At 47.3% G+C, this 21,266-nt stretch overlaps 5 protein-coding genes across 5 annotated transcripts; 2 read left to right on the forward strand and 3 right to left on the reverse strand.

Moving 5' to 3' along the window:
- Positions 1-1,642: 1,642 nt before the first annotated feature.
- GL218_02385 (Bleomycin hydrolase) lies at positions 1,643-3,225 on the reverse strand (the record flags this gene model as incomplete). The annotated part of the gene is made up of 2 exons (XM_033578898.1): positions 1,643-2,942; positions 2,999-3,225. The coding sequence occupies 2 exons, from the start codon at positions 3,223-3,225 to the stop codon at positions 1,643-1,645; spliced, it is 1,527 nt and encodes a 508-aa protein (XP_033438438.1).
- A 748-nt stretch (positions 3,226-3,973) lies between these two features.
- GL218_02386 (Woronin body major protein) lies at positions 3,974-8,965 on the reverse strand (the record flags this gene model as incomplete). The annotated part of the gene is made up of 4 exons (XM_033578899.1): positions 3,974-4,539; positions 4,596-5,047; positions 5,352-5,686; positions 8,870-8,965. The coding sequence occupies 4 exons, from the start codon at positions 8,963-8,965 to the stop codon at positions 3,974-3,976; spliced, it is 1,449 nt and encodes a 482-aa protein (XP_033438441.1).
- A 1,650-nt stretch (positions 8,966-10,615) lies between these two features.
- On the forward strand, positions 10,616-12,486 carry GL218_02387 (putative galactan-beta-galactosidase protein; the record flags this gene model as incomplete). Its single annotated transcript, XM_033578900.1, has 10 exons — positions 10,616-10,787; positions 10,847-10,968; positions 11,037-11,178; positions 11,237-11,332; positions 11,386-11,692; positions 11,767-11,891; positions 11,943-11,990; positions 12,052-12,144; positions 12,205-12,357; positions 12,434-12,486. The coding sequence occupies 10 exons, from the start codon at positions 10,616-10,618 to the stop codon at positions 12,484-12,486; spliced, it is 1,311 nt and encodes a 436-aa protein (XP_033438440.1).
- A 501-nt stretch (positions 12,487-12,987) lies between these two features.
- Positions 12,988-16,307, forward strand: GL218_02388 (uncharacterized protein; the record flags this gene model as incomplete). Its single annotated transcript, XM_033578901.1, has 2 exons — positions 12,988-13,020; positions 13,113-16,307. The coding sequence occupies 2 exons, from the start codon at positions 12,988-12,990 to the stop codon at positions 16,305-16,307; spliced, it is 3,228 nt and encodes a 1,075-aa protein (XP_033438437.1).
- A 405-nt stretch (positions 16,308-16,712) lies between these two features.
- GL218_02389 (uncharacterized protein) lies at positions 16,713-18,977 on the reverse strand (the record flags this gene model as incomplete). The annotated part of the gene is made up of 1 exon (XM_033578902.1): positions 16,713-18,977. The coding sequence occupies one exon, from the start codon at positions 18,975-18,977 to the stop codon at positions 16,713-16,715; it is 2,265 nt and encodes a 754-aa protein (XP_033438436.1).
- Between the last annotated feature and the right edge of the window lie 2,289 nt (positions 18,978-21,266).

Consider the following 21,266-nt stretch of genomic DNA (forward strand, 5'->3'; position numbering starts at 1 on the left):
TACCCCCATGGGTAGATCGCGGGACGCCGCTGACACATGGCGTGCAAAGTGGCTGCCACACGCACAGCTCTAGATAATCACCGATATGCTCAGATCAGTCGATCTCCCGGTACCGTCGCCCGGCCAGCGTCCGGTGGCCCCCAATACTAATGCCGTCGGGCGTGGGGGAACGAAAAGGAGAAGGACGAACCGAACCGAGTCCGACCCATCTGCATTTCTCTTTCGTATATGCTTATATTTGTTGATGTGGTATGACGGTGTGACGGAAGCCACTCATATGTGCGGCGTTACACCCGTGAGATGAACACGCTAGCAACGCAGATAGATGTTAGCTTGCGCAATGGCAAATAGCAAAACACCTAGATCGAGGGACCCTACGTGCATGAGGCTCCACGAGAGCTCCATCTCTAAGCAGTGTTCCAAAACGTGGACCCCTAATATCAAAAGGCCGCCTCCGCCCACTACTGGGGTGTCGCCGGGAATCTCTTCAATACATATTACTGAAGAGCGGTTGGGTGGAACCGGATGCACAACGGTTTATCCCAAGTGGATCGCGAGAACATCGAGGCTCCGACCAAGAGGAGAAAAGGAGAAAGGGGGGAAAACAACTCAGCGCATCGGGGTGAGTACCAACTTCCACGTTGCCTCCATCAGCTCATATAAACAAAAGGAATAATATCGATATCGTTCCCGTAAGATCTCACCCACCAACCCGATCGGTTCCGCTGTCAACACCCTAGTATATGCAGTTTTCCCATGCCGGCAATGCCTTCTCCAGGTATTACGCCACCAAGCCGACCCGTCAACCAAAATAGCGTCTTACAATATTCATCTATGAACGAGCCTTCAGCCTATTCTTTCCTTTTTCTGATACTGACTCTCGATGCCAGTGGTCCCCATACCGCAACTCCCTTTCCTTACGACGTCAATCTCGTCTGACTCCACTAGACCAGTCAAGATAAATCCCATCCCTCCCTCTCGTATGCGCCATCGCCCGAAAGGTATCATACAGTACGTGGACCCTAAGATAGAAAAAGCTAGACATACAGGTGGTTTAGTTCACGCCGCCTAGAAACCTGGCGGCTTACGAGAATAAAAAAGAAAAAGTGGAAAAAGCAACGGGACTAGCTGCCTATCGGGTTGTAAGGGTTCAGAGACCTGTTTTTCCATATTACTTACATATACCAGCCAATCTATATGCCCACTATTCTTGCAAACCGGTAAGGAGGTAAGAAGACACCGTATGTAAGTCAATAGACAAGACCTTCATCCAAGTCACACAGGTTCGTAGCAATGAGTAAACTTATGAATTCTCGTCTGCGTAGGGGCTGCCCTTCAAGATGAAGCGAGCGTAGAAATCACTATTAGCCGGAACTCGCCGCCTAAAGCAAACCGGCTATACAATCAACGAAGTAAACGGTAACATACAAAGCAGTATTCGCAAGTTCATAATAACTTAAAGTTAGAGTTCCCATAAAGCATAACCCATGAAAACCATCGGCTAAGCTATTCCAACAATCAATAAGATATAGATGATCGGCCTAAACGCATTCCTAATAGTAGATCAAAATTCTCATACATGCTATCATTGCCATGATCATAACCATAGACTAAATTCCAATCGCCCTCCGTAAGATTTCACTTAAGCCAAGCTCCCCATAGGATCCCATAGGGGCAGCACAATCGGCTCCTTAGTTAGCACGTCTCTAACCTTTCTAGCGAGGAACTTCGGGTCAACCACAGCCTGGTATACAAACTCGTCCATCCAGCGGTCGCTCATCACGAACCATCCCTTGGACCCGACATCCGTGCCCCAGCTATTCTGCACCTTCCAGCGGACGGGCCGACCGTCGCCGTCGACGTGGACCGCCGTCAGCACCATGGCATGGGTCATCGCGGACTCGCCGACGCGGAGGCGAGCCGCTTTGTTCAGCTTTCCATAGAGGTTGACGTTAAAGCCAAGCTCGTAATCAAAAAGGTCTAGATCCATAATACCGCTACCCCGCTCGCTGTACTTGCCCACGTCGGACCCGAAAAAGACGGGCAATCCGGCTCGTAGCATGGATATGCACGCCTGCTTCAAGGTCTCGATATCAACGTTGATGTACGTGATTCCCCTACCGCCTACGATATTGCCCAGACGGTCGACAGTCATCAGGCTTAGAGGCTCGTGGCGCGGGTCGTGAACTAGGGAGACCATACTAGAGATAGCAGAGCTGGTAATGCGGAACTCCTGCGACGAGATGTCCTTGGCAAACTTGTACGGCGTCGCAACGACCGAACGTGCCCTCCCTTCCTTGTCTAGGAAATTCCATTCGAACTCCTCGGAAGTGCTAGGTGGTGGTCCTAAGGTCAACGTCAAGATAAGGTGCACCTCTCGTAGCATCTTGTCCTTGATAGCCGACAGACTCGCAGCAGTTGTCGCCGAGCCTTTGGCTAAATCGCGCAGGACAACAGCATACTCGCGTAGTTTAGCGATAACGATAGAGTTGATAGTACTGCTCGTCATAGCATTCCAGCTATCAGGGTACAGAGTCTGGGGTACAAGACCATACTTTTCAACCAGGTTATAAACCATATCCCACTGACCACCATCGCTGATAGGGTCAGCAAGTAGTCTTTGGACTAGTCTCTCATCCAACGGTTGATCAGCAGTCTCGATGATATTCTCGAGAAAGAAATTAGACTTCTCAAGCTTGTCCCAGAAAAACAGATAAGCCTGTGATAGCTCGAAGGAGTCTAAGTTGTACTTCTTCATGATAGCAATCCGGAATATATTAGTACTGGCAAATAGCCAGCATCGTCCCGAGGATCGCTGATTTGTGATAGGAGCGCCCTCGAACGGGATGCGAACATTGAACACATGCTGGTCCGTAATCTTAGTCGCCCGAGAAGCCAGAACATCTCGAGGGTTCGCAGAGCTGAAAGCCGAGAGGGCTAATCTAGTCAAGGCATCAATGCTACTAGTAATTATTCTTATGAATATAAGATTACAAACCTGTTCTTAGGATCTGCAAGCACCTTAGATTGCCAATTCTGCGTAAGTTCAATAGCCAGCTTTTCCGGCTGTCTAGATATGCCACCATTGAAGAGTGCTCCCTTTTCGTGATCAACATGGACAAAGCCGTCTTCTGAGCTAAGCGCCTGCAGACGTTCTAATATGGCTTTTTCATGTGCGACAGCTGCCATCACCTCAGGCGAGTCCTTTGACTGCTGCGCACCCATGATGGTTGCGATAACGAAAGCGATAACGAGATTCGACTTGGAGGTCCTATCTTAATATTCTCTTAGTGGACTTGGAGTTTATGTAGAAATTTAGTATGTTATTCACGATCGTATAATGAGTTGTATACCTAAGGTATACAGTTAGGATATCAGGTATCTAACGTATTGGAAATAATGCCCTAGGCAAAGATTACAAGGTTATCTCAACAAAGGGATCAAGAGGAATAATAGCTATCAGCAACTTAGCTAAGTTGAGAAGGTGGGCTTCTTGTTTCTGATTGCGTCTTATGATATTACGTGCTTGATAAGCAGAAACCTGTACTCTAATTGGTAGAAGGGAGACTTGGTTCCAGTCCGGTGACCCCGGTTGAACCTTACCTTAGATAGAATTACATACATTAGATGCATCACACCAAGCACCTTGATGACCATCGTACCTTTTAGGTAAGGATAAGCGACCACTATGATAGGCACGAAATACAGAGAAACAATCCAAGACAAGAATAAGGTATGTACGTTAAAGACTTGACATTGTATTACCATCCATATACAGAACTATGTTATTAACTGATATATGCCAAAATCCGCAACGTCCTTTTTCCAATCCATACATAATTACGCGCGAAAGATCTGAGAAGCAATCTTTTGAGATCAACCGCGACTCCATCATAAACCATCAGCATAAGAAAACTCCCCTTTTATGATGACATTACATTGACCACAGTTGATCCCACACACTAAAATATCTTTACAAGCTGGAGGCGTGGATGACCTTCATGTCAACAACGAGCTCACGACCACCATCGTTCAGCACGAGAACACGGACACTGCCGTGGCCGGCGTTGAAAGCCTGGGTAAGGCGCTGCCATAGGTTGGACTGGTCAATGACGGGGACACCGGTCTTGACATCACCAGTCTCGGTCATGGCGACGACGGAACCATCCTGGATGTCGAGGACACGGTATTGCTTGAAGACGGGACCGAGCATGGTCTGGACCACAACGCTGGGAGCAGGGTTGGAGACGAAAGAAGACTCTTCGTGGAGCTGCTTGGTGAAGAGGTCGACACCGAGGTAACGGTGCTGGCCAGTAGCCGACGAGGTCGAGATGCGGATGACCTGGCAGGGGCGACCCTGGAGGATCAAAATGTCACCCATGCGGACATGGTGGCAGGGGATGGTAACAGTGTTAGGAATGGAAGGAGCTCCGTTGGACTTGGAGCTAGAGGCACGAGAGATCTCGGCACGCTCGCCCTCGGAGTGGAAGACACGGTCAGCCATCTTGTGTAATCCTTCACGAAGTGAGTGGTGGTGTCCTGCGCAAGTTAGTAATTTGGTTTACAACTAATAGTAGGCTAGCACTTGAACTAACCGTTTGAGTCGTAATATCCCATTCTACTCTTCTTAGAGCTAGGGCTAGGAGGCTGTCGAGGATACTCTACGGTTTCCTCGGCAATTTCTGCGTCCCTGTGGTAGGATGAACCGGCCTTAGGGGGATCAACAGTTGATTCGCTGACGCGGATTTCCTCTGTGAAGCTGGGGAAAGACTTGGGAGGGTCGATAGTAGACTCAGAGACGTGAGTATGCTCGGTGGCGAAGTGAGAGACTGGCCTGGGAGGGTCGACAGTACTGGCAGCTACGCTGATGTTGTCTTTATAGACGGATGGTTGAGCTCGAGCGCGATACTCACGTTCGATGCGGTCAATGGAACTAAGGTGGGGATTGTGGCGGTCGACCTCAATTGAAGTCTCTGCGTAAGAGAAAGAAGATGAAGGACGAGAGTGCTTGGGCTTGAAATGAGATTCAGTGTGAGAAGTGTGAGGTCTATCGGAAGAGGTTTGTTGTTAGTTGAAGATATTTTTTCAAGTTACTTAGCCAACGAGCAACGGGGGGGGGGGAAGGATTGACCAAGGGCCCAACCACCACTTGACAGGGATCCCGGAAAATGAACTGGACCCATGGCTCCATATTGGCCAATTTAGTTCAATTGAATCCATTGCGGGCCGGAATTGACACTGACCAGGAGCTCGGGCTCTGATAATGGAACCAGTTGCGTAATTATTGAAGTCCTAGCTCTTTTACGAGGGAAAGAAGGGTTCTAAGAATCAAGAAAATATGGTAGACTGACCTGTGCTCCTCGTAATGCTCACGGTGGGCACCGGGACGGCGGTAACGTTCTTCTTCACGTGTGATGCGGACCTCTTCTTCGCTGAAGTGTGGCTCTGGACGCGGCGGCGGTAACTGAGCTGAAGCAGAGATAGAAGAGTATTGACCTTCCCGTCCGGCTTTCTCTGGTTTTCCGGGGAGATCGATCTGAATCTCTTCGTGAGTGTGGGTGGTGGTCTCTACCTCAGTCTCCTTGTATGTCCGAGGGAAGATACTAAAGGGGACCGGTACGCGGGCTTCAAAGTCCAGGTTGGCGACCTTTTCGGCGCGAGAGTCCTCTCCTCGACAACCTTTCGACTAAGGGCGAAAGGAAGACAAGAAGATTCCTCTTGCTCTTCTTTCTACTATACTGAAAGAAAAGAAGGGAGTTGAAGCAGGCGGAAATTGCTCGCTTCTGTACTCGATTCTCTCGTTCAGGCTGGAAGAGCGGGGAAAGATAGGCTGTATTGGGTTGTGAAAGAGATGTTTGGGGTTTGATGGTTTAGAAGAAAAGGAGGTGAAGTGTCAGAACAGTTTATTGGAAGGAAAGAAATAGGAGATGCTGCAGGGAGAAAGATGGGCAGTACCGATGTTATTGTACTGTACTGGGGGGGTCACTGTGGGTTACTGCGGGTTGTTGTGGGAGGGAAGGAAGCACTGGCGTGGCAGGTCGTGTTCGCAGGTTGTCCGAAGCTTCTACAGGGGTTGAATGGGAAGGAGCTTGTTTACTTGAGTGGGTCATTCATGGGTCTGGCGTGTTTATCCTACCCCAAAACAAGTTAAGCGGCTGGGGACTAGGGGATATTACAGAAGACAGGGAAATTGAGACGGTTTCTTGCACGGGGGGGCAGTAAGTTACAACCAAGTTTACTCTTTACACTGTCTTCTTTCCAGCCATTTCTAGCCCCCCCCTTCCCCCCGGTTCAACCTCCTTCCTCCTCCCTGGATTTTCTGGTTCGCCTGTAGTTTCGCTTTTCACCGTTTGCCGGGGAAGTCCACCCAATGGCCTATCCATATTGGACCACCGGGTCACTAGGCCACCGTGATGATCAGATCGAACCAGCGAAAACCCCCAGCTGGTCCAGCCTCCTCTTAGCTTTGATAGCCTACATTAGGTACAATACGTACATAGTAGGGGGGTGTCTGAGTACCAAAACAAAAAACAAAGAGGCCAAGTTTCCAGCCTTCCTCGGTTGTGATATCCATGTCTCTAGTGTATTTGCTCGGTTCAAATCGATAGACGGAGGTTGAGGACTTACGGTCACTATTTTCAACCATTAGGAATTATTAGCATCGAACGTGCGTATCGCCCATGGAACTCTCGTATGTATCAACCTCAATCAGTGTTAATGTTTGCATAATAATACGATTTCACCGCTCACTATTGCAGCACATATCACACATATTAAACCTACCGTAAGAAGTTCACAGTTCAGACTGGGTTACGCAGCAGCTATTGATTGCCTGCCGCTGTAGGAAATCGAGGAATCGAAGAGGCTGGTATCTCCCGAGAAAAGCAGGCAGAGCGTCTCATTTTCTCATCTTCGAAAAGCTGGGCACTAAAAAGAACCAACCACTTACAGAACCGATAGCTGAATCGGTCTTATATGCACGGACGAATCACGACTGGGAATGACATGATTCCCAACCACCTTTGCTGACACTTGCAGATTAAAGCAAGGCATCTTCAATTACGCGTAATATCGTGGGTTCCGCTCATTGGGTTATGCAGTGGATTATGGTGTGCGACTCAGCTGGACTTATGCACGCCTAATGCAGACGGGCTGAGCAGTTACATCAAAGTGAGCTTTGCTCTTCCGCTGCACACTGTCAGTCCCACAGTCCCATAGTCCGTCCCACAGGGCGTCAGATCTCACTCACGTCGGGTGGGGTCTACCTTCAAATCTGGTACAACTAGAGCTACCTTTCGATAAATTCAACTCAAACCCTCCTAAATTGTCTTGATGTCACCAATTGATTGACATCGACCGGTCAATTGCTATGTTCCAAGCCATCAACACTCCTTAACACGTCTTGAATACCGGAAGAAGTGTTCGGTCCACGTTTCTTGCTGACCTTCCAATTTACCCCTGATCGCCAAATCTCCAATTCGTTGCTATGACAACCGGTTACTAAAACCGCGCTACTTGATACAGATCCTTACCTTCTGGATTCAAAGTGGAGACGCCAGGATTTTTTACGAGCTATTAGCTTCCTGATTTGGAGAGATTTGAGAGAAGCTGTTGCCAACCGGTTCTACTACTGTCGTGAATCTATTGTTCGTCACATGTCCGAGCTCGAAGATCTGTTTCGCAATCGATGCAACTAGCTAGTAGATGGCTAATTATACGCGAGATCTTAACATTATCGAATTACCGTATCCGAAGATCCCTCAAAAAGCACTGACATAAGCTTGGATTCAATGTTAGATGTTACGAAGCTAAGCCTGTCCCGGAGCCTGGTATCAAACAGCCTGGCAGCGTCTACATAGTAGGTTTTTTTTTTAACCCGATTGGAGCTTCAAACGCGTTCATATAGCCAGTATGTCGAGACGCCAATCAATCAAGCTCTACGGGCTTAAACAACTGAGGTTACGATAAGAACGAGAACTTTAGGCATAGGATTCTAAGTGCCTCGGTAGTGCTAATTCACTTGTGATGATGTAGGTAGGGTTGAATCATCGCGATATTCAAATCCCTACTGAATAGGGTCCCTTCTTCAGCTCTACATACGGTCTTTGATAGTATACCCTAGCAATTTATAGAGACCGTAGCTATTGCAAATTCTCATTTAGGGGTTCAAGGGCAGCATGCAAAGACGGTGACCTAGAAGCACCCAATGTGACCCGAATAATTACGATACAGCTTTAAGGAGGCGGGGAGGACGATGACAGTGGATGTAGGTCTAGTAGGCTATTCTGAGATGATGTCCTTACCGCTCAAAACATCTCGAAAATGCTTGGCTACCCCTAATGATTTAGAAGACTATTGCCTCTTGGAATAAGCGATCATCCAGCGCCAGCAGAGCACGCCCACGTATAGTCACTGCGAGTAGCTATTCCGGTAAGCGAGCTGAGTCTGCTATCGTAGGACGAGTCCGAATGCTGCGGTGTGGGAAATCCTAACGTCGAGTGTTTGCCAAGTAGCCATTAGTCGTGTCAAGATAAAGCTAAAGCTTCTCAAATTAAGACATTGTCGTTCTTTTCCCACCCGTTCGATGCCACGCGATAAGACATTGTTGTCGCCTTTGTAGCTCAATTCGTAGAGCTATACCTACCGTATGGTGATAGAGCTTCTCGACGCCCCCATCTACCCACATGCAAGTATACCCGCTCACACTATGATCTCTATATTGCAGATATACACGTTGGCTTGCGCACGAGCCGGACCGTCTATCCACGCGGGCAACCCGTAGCAATTTCCTTGTCGACAGGTTGTTATGGGTCTGTCTCCATACCCGTATGCGTTGTTCGACCCGGTTTCAACGGTTATCCCCACGTACCGAGACGCCGTATCCGCTTGACCACCGTACGGTGCGTGCGAGAGTGTCGGTCGGGGGGCCGGGTTCAGGCAGTTTTCGCTTCCCGTGCTCGACCATGAAACGCGGCAGTCGTGTCAATCTGCAAAGTCCCGTTCAGAAGATGTACATAGTGACGCCCCTCGCCTTTGACTACGGGCCCGTAGATGCATGCTACAGCGTCAGGGGAAAGATGCCTTGGAACTTCACATTCGTGTCGCCTCGTGGAACGTCAAGCACACGCCACACTATGGCCTCCATGATGCAAGATGGTGAATATAGTATGTGGACTTGCCACATATACGCGGCGAAATCAGGATTCTTGTAGAAGTTTGACGTCTAGTCCGCAACGGGTCCGTCGGGTGGGTATGCCGACGGAATGCTTCGTTTTGCCTAGCTTCGGTAGCGAGAGGTGCAGCAATTCTCCACGCGTATCCATCATCTTATGCGCAATGGTGGATATAGATTTAATATCAAATCGGATTGTTTGAGTTGGGCATCATTGACTGTTTGCACTATTGAGTGTAGAGCAAAATGCTGAGCAATTCCTAAGGCGCCTGGGTAGATTTCGTCTAGGTAAACAACAAGCCTCTACCATAGACCCGTTCAGCAATATGATATAAGTTGTGATAAAGGATCTTAGTATATGTGATATCAATCATGTGTGACCTTTAGTATAGTTAACGTAAGTATACATCATTTCGACTATTAGACAATCATGTGAGACATAGACGCTCCGCTTAAATTCTTGGATTATAGCTCGGTAGCAGATGAGTATATCGTATGCTTCGGTGGCCTGTGTTAGTCGGCTTCAAAGCAAATCAACTATACTATTACAAAGTAGCTACTAAAGATATAATGACGTGATTCGAAAAGGCGCTTAGCAAAGCTATGGTGCTGTTGGTGATAGCAGCCTTGAATGGTGTGTTGCTCTATTGTCCTTCTTAAATGATTTTATTGGTGCGATTACTATGCCATTTAGACATAGTCGGCTAATCCACCTCAATCCAGTTCCTGCATTTAATATACATGGTGAGAAGTTTCATCAAACGCTTGATGGAACTTTGGGTGTTGTCAACTAGTTAAGTCTTTCCAGAATACTATTAAATCAACTTTATGTTAGAGCGCGCTGTCTATCGAGTATCGCGCTCTCTAGTCGCTGCGCATTAATCAAGAAATGGACAAATCTAAGGAATATTTCTGCACCAATAACAATATAGTATGGGACTTAAAAGCCACCGGAGAGGAGCCACCGGAGAGGATTTAGGGTTTAACGGTATTCGAAAATACTCAGAGATGGATAAGAAACGCGCCCGTTCGGGAGTACTTAGTGCCCGGAGGGCGCGAGATTCGATAGAGAACACTTATATATGAAATGCAAGAAAGAAAAGACATACTGCATAGATTATAGTTTATCTGATTCAGGGTGTTGAACTTGACACTGATTTGGTGTTGTCTAGCCTTCTATAAAGGGAATACGTCCGCGTCCCGAAACGATCGTCCCTCCGTTACGGTGACATTGACGAAGGGAAAAATTATGGAAGCCACTAATTATCCGATCAGGCTCGCCATGACATTACACCGAGAGCCGGTGGGCATAAGAGATGCTACAGATGCTGTATATAATATGAGATATAGGAGCGAAGATCGGCGTAGCTAGATGAGTATATACGTAGAAGCACGTGCAAGCTGAATCGCTACCTAGCCCAATTAGATAAGCTACGACAAAATATGAAGCTATCTTCACTCTTGTGGGCCTACGCGGCAACCAGCGCCCTAGGCGCATCATGGATTGCGCCAGGTGCTGTGTGGTATGACACCGATGGGAACAAAATCGATGCTCATGGAGGAGGAGTCGTGAAGCGTGGCGATACCTTCTACTGGGTCGGTCAGGCAGCTAGCAGTAAATGGCCTCTAAGTCCATCATATTTTAATTTGCTGATCACTAACAATATCTTCAAGATCAAACGCCGAACTTGTATTCATCCACCGATCTTATCAATTGGAAGAACCTTGGGAAACAGGCGAGCTCTGTGACTGGAATGTGGCGGCCAAAGATAGCAAAGCCGAACGGTTCATTTTGGGTATGAGATACTTCGCCCGGAAACATTCTTCCTTATTAGAAACTTACTAATTGGGTGGATGGCGACAGTTGTATGGCCAGCAAGACCGTTATGTTCTTTCCCTAAAGTCGGCGAACTTCGTCGGGGGCTATGGCCAGTCAGCCAAGGTTCATATCCCGCCAAATGACTACTCCTATTCGGATACTGGAATGTTCTACGACGAAGACGCAGGTAAGGCGAGCTTATAAAATATAGAGGAGTTCTTTAACTAACGGATACATAATGTTAGACACATGGTTTCTCCTAACCAGCGCCGACCACAATGTCGTCCAGGTTAACCGTATCAACAAGGACGGTACGCTGGGCGACAAAGTTTCGGATCTGAGTAGGTTTTTAGTCTGTACTAGAGTGCAATAACTACTAAATGCGGTTAAATAGGAAGCGGAGCATACGAAGCCCCAGGCATAGTGAAAGCCGACGGCGTGTATTTCTTGATCGTCTCGGGGAAGACTGGCTGGCGTGCCAACCCCAACAAGGTCTTCTGGTCAAGTTCGATTAATGGCCCTTGGGCTGGGGGGTCGGATATCGCTCCACAAGACCAGAAAACCTACGGCTCGCAGAATACATTCGAGTTGACGGTTAAGGGCTCGCAAAAGACCACTTATATTTACATGGGAGATGCTTGGGACTCGAAAGGAGGAGCAAGCTCGAATTATGTATGGGCACCCCTGAACATCAATGCCGGGTAAGTGATTCGAGAATATCAAGCCTCTGATAACTAGACGCTGTGTTGGCTAACTCTACTTGTGCTTTGTATAGATCGCACTCGGTTCAGATTGACTACCATTCGATGTGGAAAGTCGATGTTAATACTGGAGTGGTTTCTTACCCTAGCACACTGAAGCGTTATGAGGCCGAGCATGCCATATTGTCAGGCAGGACAGGTACCGTACTCAAAATCGCAACTTCTAAATTCAGGGGCTGACAGTTAATAGTGGTGAAAGATTGCAATGAATGTCTAAGCAAGCGTTCTGTACACGGAGGTAAGCCCTATTACATTCTACCCCGAACGAGACATGTTAACTAGACTAATCACATTCATAGTGAGCGACTCAAGCGAAGTAACCTTCCACAATGTTACCGGCACCGGATCCCGTCAATGGTTTTCTTTTCACTACCGAGTCACCAACCCAGAGGGTAAGTAACAATATTCTAATTTGTGTAAGAGGCATCGAAGCTAATAAACCCTTGCTCTAGCTGGTGAGGCTCACATCTTTGTCAATGATGAGCCTGCCGTCAACATTTCAAGCCTAAACTCTCGCGCGGGATACCACACTTCTACCCCAGTCCAGCTTACTCTGAAGCCTGGTGATGCGAACACTATCACGTTTGGAGCAACAGGCTCTGACGGTAAGTTACCTCTTAAGTTACCTCTTACTAAACTTAACTTGTCGTGATTTCTGCTAACTAACGATGGTTTTACTAGGATTTGAAGTTTCCGTGGACGGGATTGAACTCTTCGAAGAGGATGAAGAATGAATATTATGAAATAACAGTTTGTTATTTCATTGGAATGAAATTAAAATTCGTAGTATATATTATATTAGTTGATGTTATGACTTGAAATATCCGATATCTAAATTGTTAGGAGCAATGACGTAAATATTGGATTTATAATAAAGCCCCGCCATTTCTGCACCTAATACGGATTATGAAAAGTACCTATATTCATACGTATATTAGGGTATAATTACCTAACTAATGTTAGGTATCTACATATAATGCATTAGTAAATACGGAATACGGCTAGAAATAATGGTAAGAAATAACTATAGGACCGTTAATTCAACTGTTCTAAAACTGTTCCGTTCTTACATCGTCAGTTTGCCTCTCTGCCCCGCGTGTCTTTTCAGTTATTCTACACTACATCATCTATGCGATCGAACATATCTACCTAAGATACCTACCTGAGGTACCCAAGTGAATCGCATCGGCAACTCCGTTGTAGGCTGCAGGTAGATATATGGATGGACAAGGAAAATGAAGCAAAGATTTTCCTCATTGGATGTCAAGGTAAACCTCCACAGCATTTTCATTCCCATTCCCATTCCCATTCTCAACCTCAGTTAAGCATCGCTAACCGATATCCCCTTCTCTCGTTCTAGGTCATCGCTCACGAATTATCTAAAAGTCTCGTATCCCTTCGGGTTTACAACATCTATGACCTATCTTCTAAAATTCTCCTCTTCAAACTTGCGAAACCTGAAGTCAAGAAACAACTCCTTATAGATTCTGGCTTCCGATGCCATCTTACCGACTTTGCGCGAACAACTGCCGCCGCTCCCTCCGTCTTTGTCCAGAAGTTGCGCAAGGCCCTGAAGACCCGACGAGTCACCGCTGTTTCGCAAATAGGTACTGATCGCATCATCGAATTCCAGTTTAGTGACGGTCAATACAGACTATACCTGGAATTCTTTGCTGGAGGCAACGTCATCTTAACAGACAAGGAGCTCAATATTCTAACGCTGTTACGACATGTTCCCGAGGGAGAAGGCCAGGAGCCTCAACGCCCCGGTCTTACGTATTCCCTAGAAAACAGACAGAACTATGGCGGAGTTCCGGCTCTGACGAAGGAGCGTGTACGAAATGCGCTCCAGACCATTATTCAAAGGGCCACTGTCTCGGCTGCAGCGGGTAAGAAGATAAAGAGGAAGCCGGGCGATGAGCTGAGAAGGGGGCTTGCTACCACCATCATGGAGCTACCTCCTATATTAGTCGACCACGCTATGAAAGTCACAGGGTTTGATTCGAGTGTACAACCGTCTACGGTATTAGAAAACGAAGGACTCCTCGATGATCTACTGCGGTCACTTGGGGAAGCCCTCAAGGTCGTCCATGGAGTGACCAGTTCCGACACTTGTAAAGGCTATATATTAGCGAAAACGAGACCGGGCTTCGATAATAAGCCATCAGGAGAGGCAGATGATGGCCAACAGCGGGAAGGTGCCCTACTATACGAGGATTTTCACCCGTTCCTACCACGCCAGTTTGAAGAGGATCCTGTTTATACAGTGCTTACTTTCGAAAACTTCAACGTAATGGTAGATGAGTTCTTTTCGTCCGTAGAGGGACGGCAGCTAGAGTCGAAGTTAAACGAGAGGGAAGCCGCCGCTAAGCGCAAACTAGATGCGACCAAAGCTGATCATGCTAAGCGGATCGAGGGCCTTCAAGCAGTTCAGCAACTTAACATTCGGAAGGCCAATACGATAGAAGCTAATGTCGAGAGAGTTCGAGAAGCTATGGATGCGGTGAATGGTCTCATACAACAAGGAATGGACTGGGAAGATATTGGTAAGCTTATCGACAGAGAACGTAAGCGAGGCAATCCTGTAGCTTCCATCATTGTACTTCCTCTCAAGCTACACGAAAATACTATCACTGTACTCCTTGGTGAGGCGGAAGAAGAAGATGAGGATGAAGATTATGAGGCATCCGATGCTGACTCGGTCAGTTCGGATGATAGCGGTTACGCTGGCACGGAGGCATCTGCGCGAAAGACTCAGGAAACCCGGCTAACAATTGATATTGATCTTGGTATCTCTCCTTTCGCTAACGCAGGAGAATATTATGGAGAGAGAAAGAATGCCGCCGTGAAGGAGCAGAAAACAGTACTGCAATCAGAGACTGCATTGAAAAATGCGGAGCAGAAAATTGCTGCCGAGTTAAAGAAGGGACTGAAGCAGGAAAAACCAGTCTTGCAACCTATTCGGAAGCAGCTCTGGTTCGAGAAATTCATATGGTTTGTCTCGTCCGATGGTTATCTCGTTCTCGGCGGCAAAGATGCCCAACAGAATGAGATGCTCTATAGACGATATCTGAAGAAGGGCGACGTCTACGTGCACGCAGACCTTCACGGCGCACCAAGCATAATCATAAAAAACAGTCCAAGCACACCTGATGCACCTATACCACCTTCAACTCTGTCACAAGCTGGGTCTTTGGCAGTCTGTGCCTCGTCTGCCTGGGACTCAAAGGCTGGTATGGGTGCGTGGTGGGTGAATGCGGACCAAGTTTCAAAGTCGGCGCCAACTGGGGAATTCCTTGGTACTGGTAGCTTTATGGTACGAGGAAAGAAGAATTTCTTACCTCCCGCCCAACTGATATTGGGTCTTGGGTTGATGTTTAGGATAAGCGAGGAAAGCAAGGCCAAACATGTTAAACACCGTCTTTATGATCTCCCGGAAACCCTACAGAACAAGTCAAGTTCAGACGCTACTAGTAGCAAAGCTATATCCGACTTCGCGAAAGAGTCGAGTGTAGAACATGATGATGAGAGTGACTCGGAAGACAGCGCTATAGATATCCAGGAGGATACCGAGAGAAGAGAAAATCCACTCCAACCTTCAGACAGAAATGACGATGAACAAGAGTCTCGGGAACAGGTTGAAGAAAGTCCGTCTCTTCAAGGAATGAGTAATTTAACAATCTCCGAGGTACCTGGTACTACTCATACTGCAGAGCTTCAAGAACATGAAACTGGTGACGAACAAGAAGATCTAGACGAGGTGGCGACGGAAGCTGATTCTGCGCCTGTGACAACGGTAAACAGTCTGCCTCCCGAAACGTCGGGCAAGTCCACACCTCAACCTCAAAAGAAAGGCCAACAGCCTAAGCGAGGTCAAAAGGGCAAAGCTAAAAAGGCCGCTAAATACAAGGATCAAGATGAAGAAGACCGCGCCGCGATCGAAGCTTTGATAGGCGCAGCAGCTGGAAAGCAGAAGGCCGAGGCCGAGGCGAAAGCAAAAGCCGAACGTGAAGCTCAACGAGCGGCTGCGCTTGAACGCCGCCGAGCACAGCACCAGCGCCAGCAACGCGAAACAGCTGAACATGAGGAAGTCCGCAAGATGATGCTCGAAGAGGGCATCGAGACTCTCGATGCTAACGAGGCGGCTAACCTGACCCCTCTCGATGCGCTTGTTGGAACCCCACTCCCCGGCGATGAGATTCTTGATGCGATTGCTGTGTGTGCGCCGTATAGCGCGCTTGGCCGCTATAAATATAAGGTCAAAATGCAACCTGGTACGCAGAAAAAAGGCAAGGCCGTGAAAGAAATCCTAGATGCATGGAAAGCAGCTTCTACGAAAAAAGGTGTCGTGGACGAGAAGAGCGAGGACAAGGAGAAGATGTGGCCCCGCGAAGTAGATCTTCTCAAGGCTCTCAAACCTGAAGAAGTCGTCAATATTGTGCCAGTTGGGAAACTAAGGGTTATGCTTAGTGGAGGTGCTGGTGGAAGTGGGGGGGACGCAAGGGGGAAAGGTGGAAGTAAGGGTGGTAGTGCAAACCGTGGCAAGAAGCGGTAGGAAGGCTATATGTAGTTGATTTATATCACCCAATTGATGTATATTCCCACTAGCCCCCAGCGACAGAGGTGATTGCTAATATCCTCGGTGTAGGCATCAGGTATGAACCGAGACCTGAGTAAAAGGAGGTATCATCGAAGCATCTTTCATCTGAAATAACTAACTCGACGATACAGTATATATATATTTTAGAGGTCAAAGTACGTAAAAAGGAGGTCATATTTATTACTCTTACGTATTACTTCTAATAATCACCAATTCAGGAACATGAAGCATCAAGGTATATTAACTACACCTAACGGGAATCACTAAACGCTATACTCAGTTTGTTATACAATGCCGAGCCATACTCTATACCGGAGAAGTGAGTTTTACATTACCTAGTGTGTCTCTACTCCACGGAGGCTACTTTGAGTATGGAGGGTAGAAGGGGTCTCTCCAGTCAATAGAAATACTGTTGCTGCTAAACTCTGTCTCCACATACCCATTCTGGCCGACATGGCTGTGGAAATATTGCTGGAGCTCAAAGGGAACATTTATAGCATCCATGACTGACACCCCGTCCCCCATGATCTGTTCCAAAGCAAACCGATACTGCGCCGGTGTTGAGGTTTTTACGAAGTGGACTATTCGACAACACAGGCTCATCCATGCCGTGATGTGTGATGGGTCAAGCGATCCCCCCATTTGTCGGAATTCGAAAACTCCTCTTTGTCTATCTACTTCGAAGAACTTGCGGTCATGGTCTACACTGTCCTGGATCAATTCTTGTTCAGGGCTTGGACTCGCCCCTCCCGTAGTAGTACCTAAGCCCCGGCACTTCATGATCACCTCAGCCTTACACGACCGGGACCCCGTGCCCACGGCAGCTACGATAGAGTCTACGTTCGTATATTGCCATATCATGCCTTGGAAATTACGACCCGCTAGATTCTCCCTCTGCATGATTAAATCGATGGGTAGATGCTCTGCCGCCCTCTGGTTTAGCTGTTGTGTGAGTTGAGGCCCGTGTACTGGCACGATCCCACTGTTGTTGAAGTTGTCTGTGTTCTGGTTTGTCTGTGACAGTTTACCTAACTGGGAGACAGTGCGGATGGGCCCGCATACTTTATCGTGCGACTTTCGGGTTCGATACCATCGGTTAAAATACCGTAGATTGTTGAAGACGGCCTCAGTGCCAAGGAACGACGATAGCTTCTGGATATCTGTGAGTGTAAGACCGCTGGAATGCGAGATAGAAATCTGTGTTGTCGCGGGGATCCAGGGCGAGTCTCGGTGAACGCGGAAGTTATCACGTACGACTCTACAGATATTAGTGATTATGTTCTCGATTTTCGAAGGCGGCCATTCGAAGAGCATTGCCGGCGACGAGATCTTGATCGTTACCCATCCGTATAGATCCTCGGGGTCTTCTTCCGTGTCTGAAAAGAATCTGTACTGTTTGCCTTTCGTACAATCCATGTTTATCTCGTCGACCGCGTAGACCGAGAAGGCTCGATACCGCGGCCTCATGCCGATTAAGGGGATATGGTGCCTATCTCGCCTTTGTATGTATGCTTCTAGGTGAAGCAATTCCTCAAGACGGTTCTCGGCATCCCGCCTCTCCGAGGGGCTAGGTATGCCGGGCATGATGGCTCGCCGTGCGGCATCCCGGAGCTCCCCTCGACTTGCTAAAATAAAGCTTCTAGCGGGTGTCGAGTTGTTAAAATAACTCAACTTAAGAAAATCCCGGGCCTTCACTGCTGCGCTCTCAGCTGCCGCGCTTATAGGGGACTTTTTAGCCAAGGGTATCAGCGGACTTTCGTGCATGATTTCCGACAAGGGAGGGAGTCTGTGTTCAAGCCTATGCATTTCTTCCATCCTTAGGTCGTGAAGGGCTGTGCCCTCGTCCTCGTCCCGACGGATGAATACCATGTCGGTTTGCGAGTTGAGTACCTCGAGAAAACGGTCCACCGTGACTTGATTGATCCTATGCTTTGGGACCTCGTCGGTTACGATATTCTCAGCTTCCCACCGGCAGTCGTGGGGATGAGGTCGCTCGGCCATTAGCCCCCCTTTCCTATGGACGGCGACGGGTAGTTCCAGCTCGAAACCTATCGTCCAGTATCCGTTCGGATCGTCCTTGTAGACCAGGCCCGGGATCTTATTTTCCCCACCTGTTTGATTAATTGGCGTCGAGGCTCTGCCCCAGCTGCCCTCGCCCCAGCTGCCCTTGCCCCAGCTGCCTTTTCCCCAGCTGGTCGCGTTGCCCTCGGTCGGGGTGTTAGGAACTGGCGACTGAAATATTTCGGGGAGATCAGGAAGAGGGATGTCCGGGGCCGGCGTTGGGGCCGGCGAAAACATCTCAACATCCTCGGAGAGCCAATCGGACACGGATTGGTTTTCTGTTCCGATGTTGTTCTCTTCCAGTTCCCGTCTACGGAGCAATTCATCAGCCGCGGGACTACGTACAGGCCAGGAGTTCGATGGCACATGGGTCTCGTCGTACCGTGCGTGTAGAGTTGCCAACCGTCTGAGGGTTCCTTTGCGTAGCTCTGACCAGGGCACAAGCTGAAAGTCAAGCATTTGTTGCCGCCAATCCAAATTTTCCCAGTCCGCATCGAGGAGTATGCGATCCCAGTCAACGGTATCGGTCTCGGTATACACCCAGTCAGCGGGATTGTTCTTCATTGTAACAATGTAATTTTATGTTGTCTACTTTAGAATCGCTGGTTTACCTCGTCTCGTACTTACGCAGTTACCTTATGCGAGACTTGTATGGTTTTGTTTATTTGATTCAGTTATAGAGAAGTCTTTGTAATTTACTTACTTTTACTCTGACGAAGCAGCAGAATCAGAAAATTGAACGCCACGGGAATGTGTATGATATAAACACTCTCTATGAAACAGGCGACAATAACAACAATGCCCCTATTGATACTCTTGAAGATTAAGTAGACACGATGTAGTTGATTCATGTTTAAACAAAGAGTCTGAATGGCCTCGGTATAAATCAGTTCTTCTGATCTTTATCATGTTTCTAGTTGACGAACGATCGAGAACGTGAATAGTTATATTATTTCTGATAAATTAGTAATTTTTGTTGTACTGTAACGGAAATTATAGTATTACAACATAACTAGGTAGAATATGAGATTCTATGCCTAGGTAGTTTAAGGTCCTCCTATGCTCCTTAGTTATGATATTTCTTAGCCCCTATTGCTTCGTCCGACTTGGTAGATTTTAAATGAGATAATTCACTATTATTCTAAGTATTCATATATATTTATGTTCTTTTATCTTTCCGAAAGAATATTAGGTCCAGCCTTTTTTATATACCTTTCTCGACAATAAACCAGTTTAATACAGTTTCTAATGCACCTGCTACTACGGAACTGTCACTATATGGTCTCATCACCCCATCAGAATTACCGATGACTGAATGATATAAGTTTCTAGTAGCAGTGAGGTCCTATGGTAAACGATTTAGAGCTCTTTAATAGTTAAGATGGGTTAATTAGCAACAATATAAAGTGTTTCTTTGGATCTACTTAGAAATAATCTTTTGATATTCAATTTGCCTAGAAAGAATAATTAACTACCTGGTGTGATCTAAAGAACTAGTAACTGCACTAAGTCTTTTTCTTTTCCTTAACCATAACTGGTGGACAATAGGGGTGTTATTGCTTTCCTATTATGGAAGAGAAACTACTACCCAAGGCCGAATGCCCATGGACGGCGCGCGCGGAGTGTGGGGAGGGTAGTATTGTTAATTCGGCCTTCCCGGCACTACCGAGAGCGCTTTAGGGATATGTCGACCTAAAGCATGTAGCAATAGTTGGCGAAATCTCCGCTCCTTTCGATTCTTGAAACCCCTGCATACCTAGGCCGGGAACATCTCCCGCTTTGGTATCCGGTGGTCTCCCCCCGCCGATTCCGACGGCGACGGCCGTTGGACTTCAGATCTGGACCTCTACATTCTAAGGATCGGCATGATCAGAATTGGGATCGTGTTCTTTTATCCGGTTTCATGGGTGATAGTATGCTGGCAGTGTTAGTGGCAGCGGGTTCCAGGGGGACGATGGTACGATGGACACTAGACATAGAAAGTTATATCTATCTACTTCGGCTTAGGTATCTAAAGCTAGTAGCTAGGTCGCTGATGGCGGTGATTGTTAGTATATACTCGTTAACGCCGATAATTGATCTGTGATCATCGGCGCTGGTTCTGCAAGAGTCAGATTTACGTAGCAGCAACTCCATATAAAAATATTTACTACATCTATCTGCCTCAGAACCACATATGTAATATGTAAGTGCTCTGGTCTGTTTTGCGGGTTAGTAGTAATGTCAATGGATCCTTATCGAGACCATGCAAATCCACTAGACTCATCGGATTGATGCCGAACGCACGTGGGAAGTCCGGGAGTCACCGGTTCCATGAGAGAACCATTAAAACTCCTGGCCCCCAACCTGATACCAAGCGGTCTAGATGCGTTGACATTAGGGATTTCCGGATTCCTAAACATGTAAAGATATTAATATATACATTGTAGCATGCATTGTAAGTAGTACATAGTACACATTTGAATTAGCTACCCAAATAACTGTTTCTTCGGACAGCTGTTTTTTTCTCAGTAGCATGTTTAACTTGTTTCTGAAAATTTGAGTTACCAACGTGCATCCCTTAGCTATGCTGAGTGCAACGTTATGCAAGGTACCCAATGGAAAGGAGCTTTCTCCTGGACGGAAAGCTGACAGAGTGACGTGAGCAATATAGGGACGTGTATAGGAATGTGGATAGATGATACCATATAGGGCAAAGAAGTAGAAGCTAATGACATGACTTGCCTTCCTATGCTCTAAAACCTTTAGGTAGCATTTGGTGAGATGATGAAACGATAAATGCATGTAACTGGTTGAATCCTTCGAATAGTCGAGATGCCAAATCTATCGTGAGCACGTGTCTTTCATGCAACA

The sequence above is a fragment of the Daldinia childiae genome (assembly GCF_008694065.1).
Source record: "Daldinia childiae strain JS-1345 chromosome Unknown Scaffold2, whole genome shotgun sequence".
Taxonomy (NCBI): domain Eukaryota; kingdom Fungi; phylum Ascomycota; class Sordariomycetes; order Xylariales; family Hypoxylaceae; genus Daldinia; species Daldinia childiae.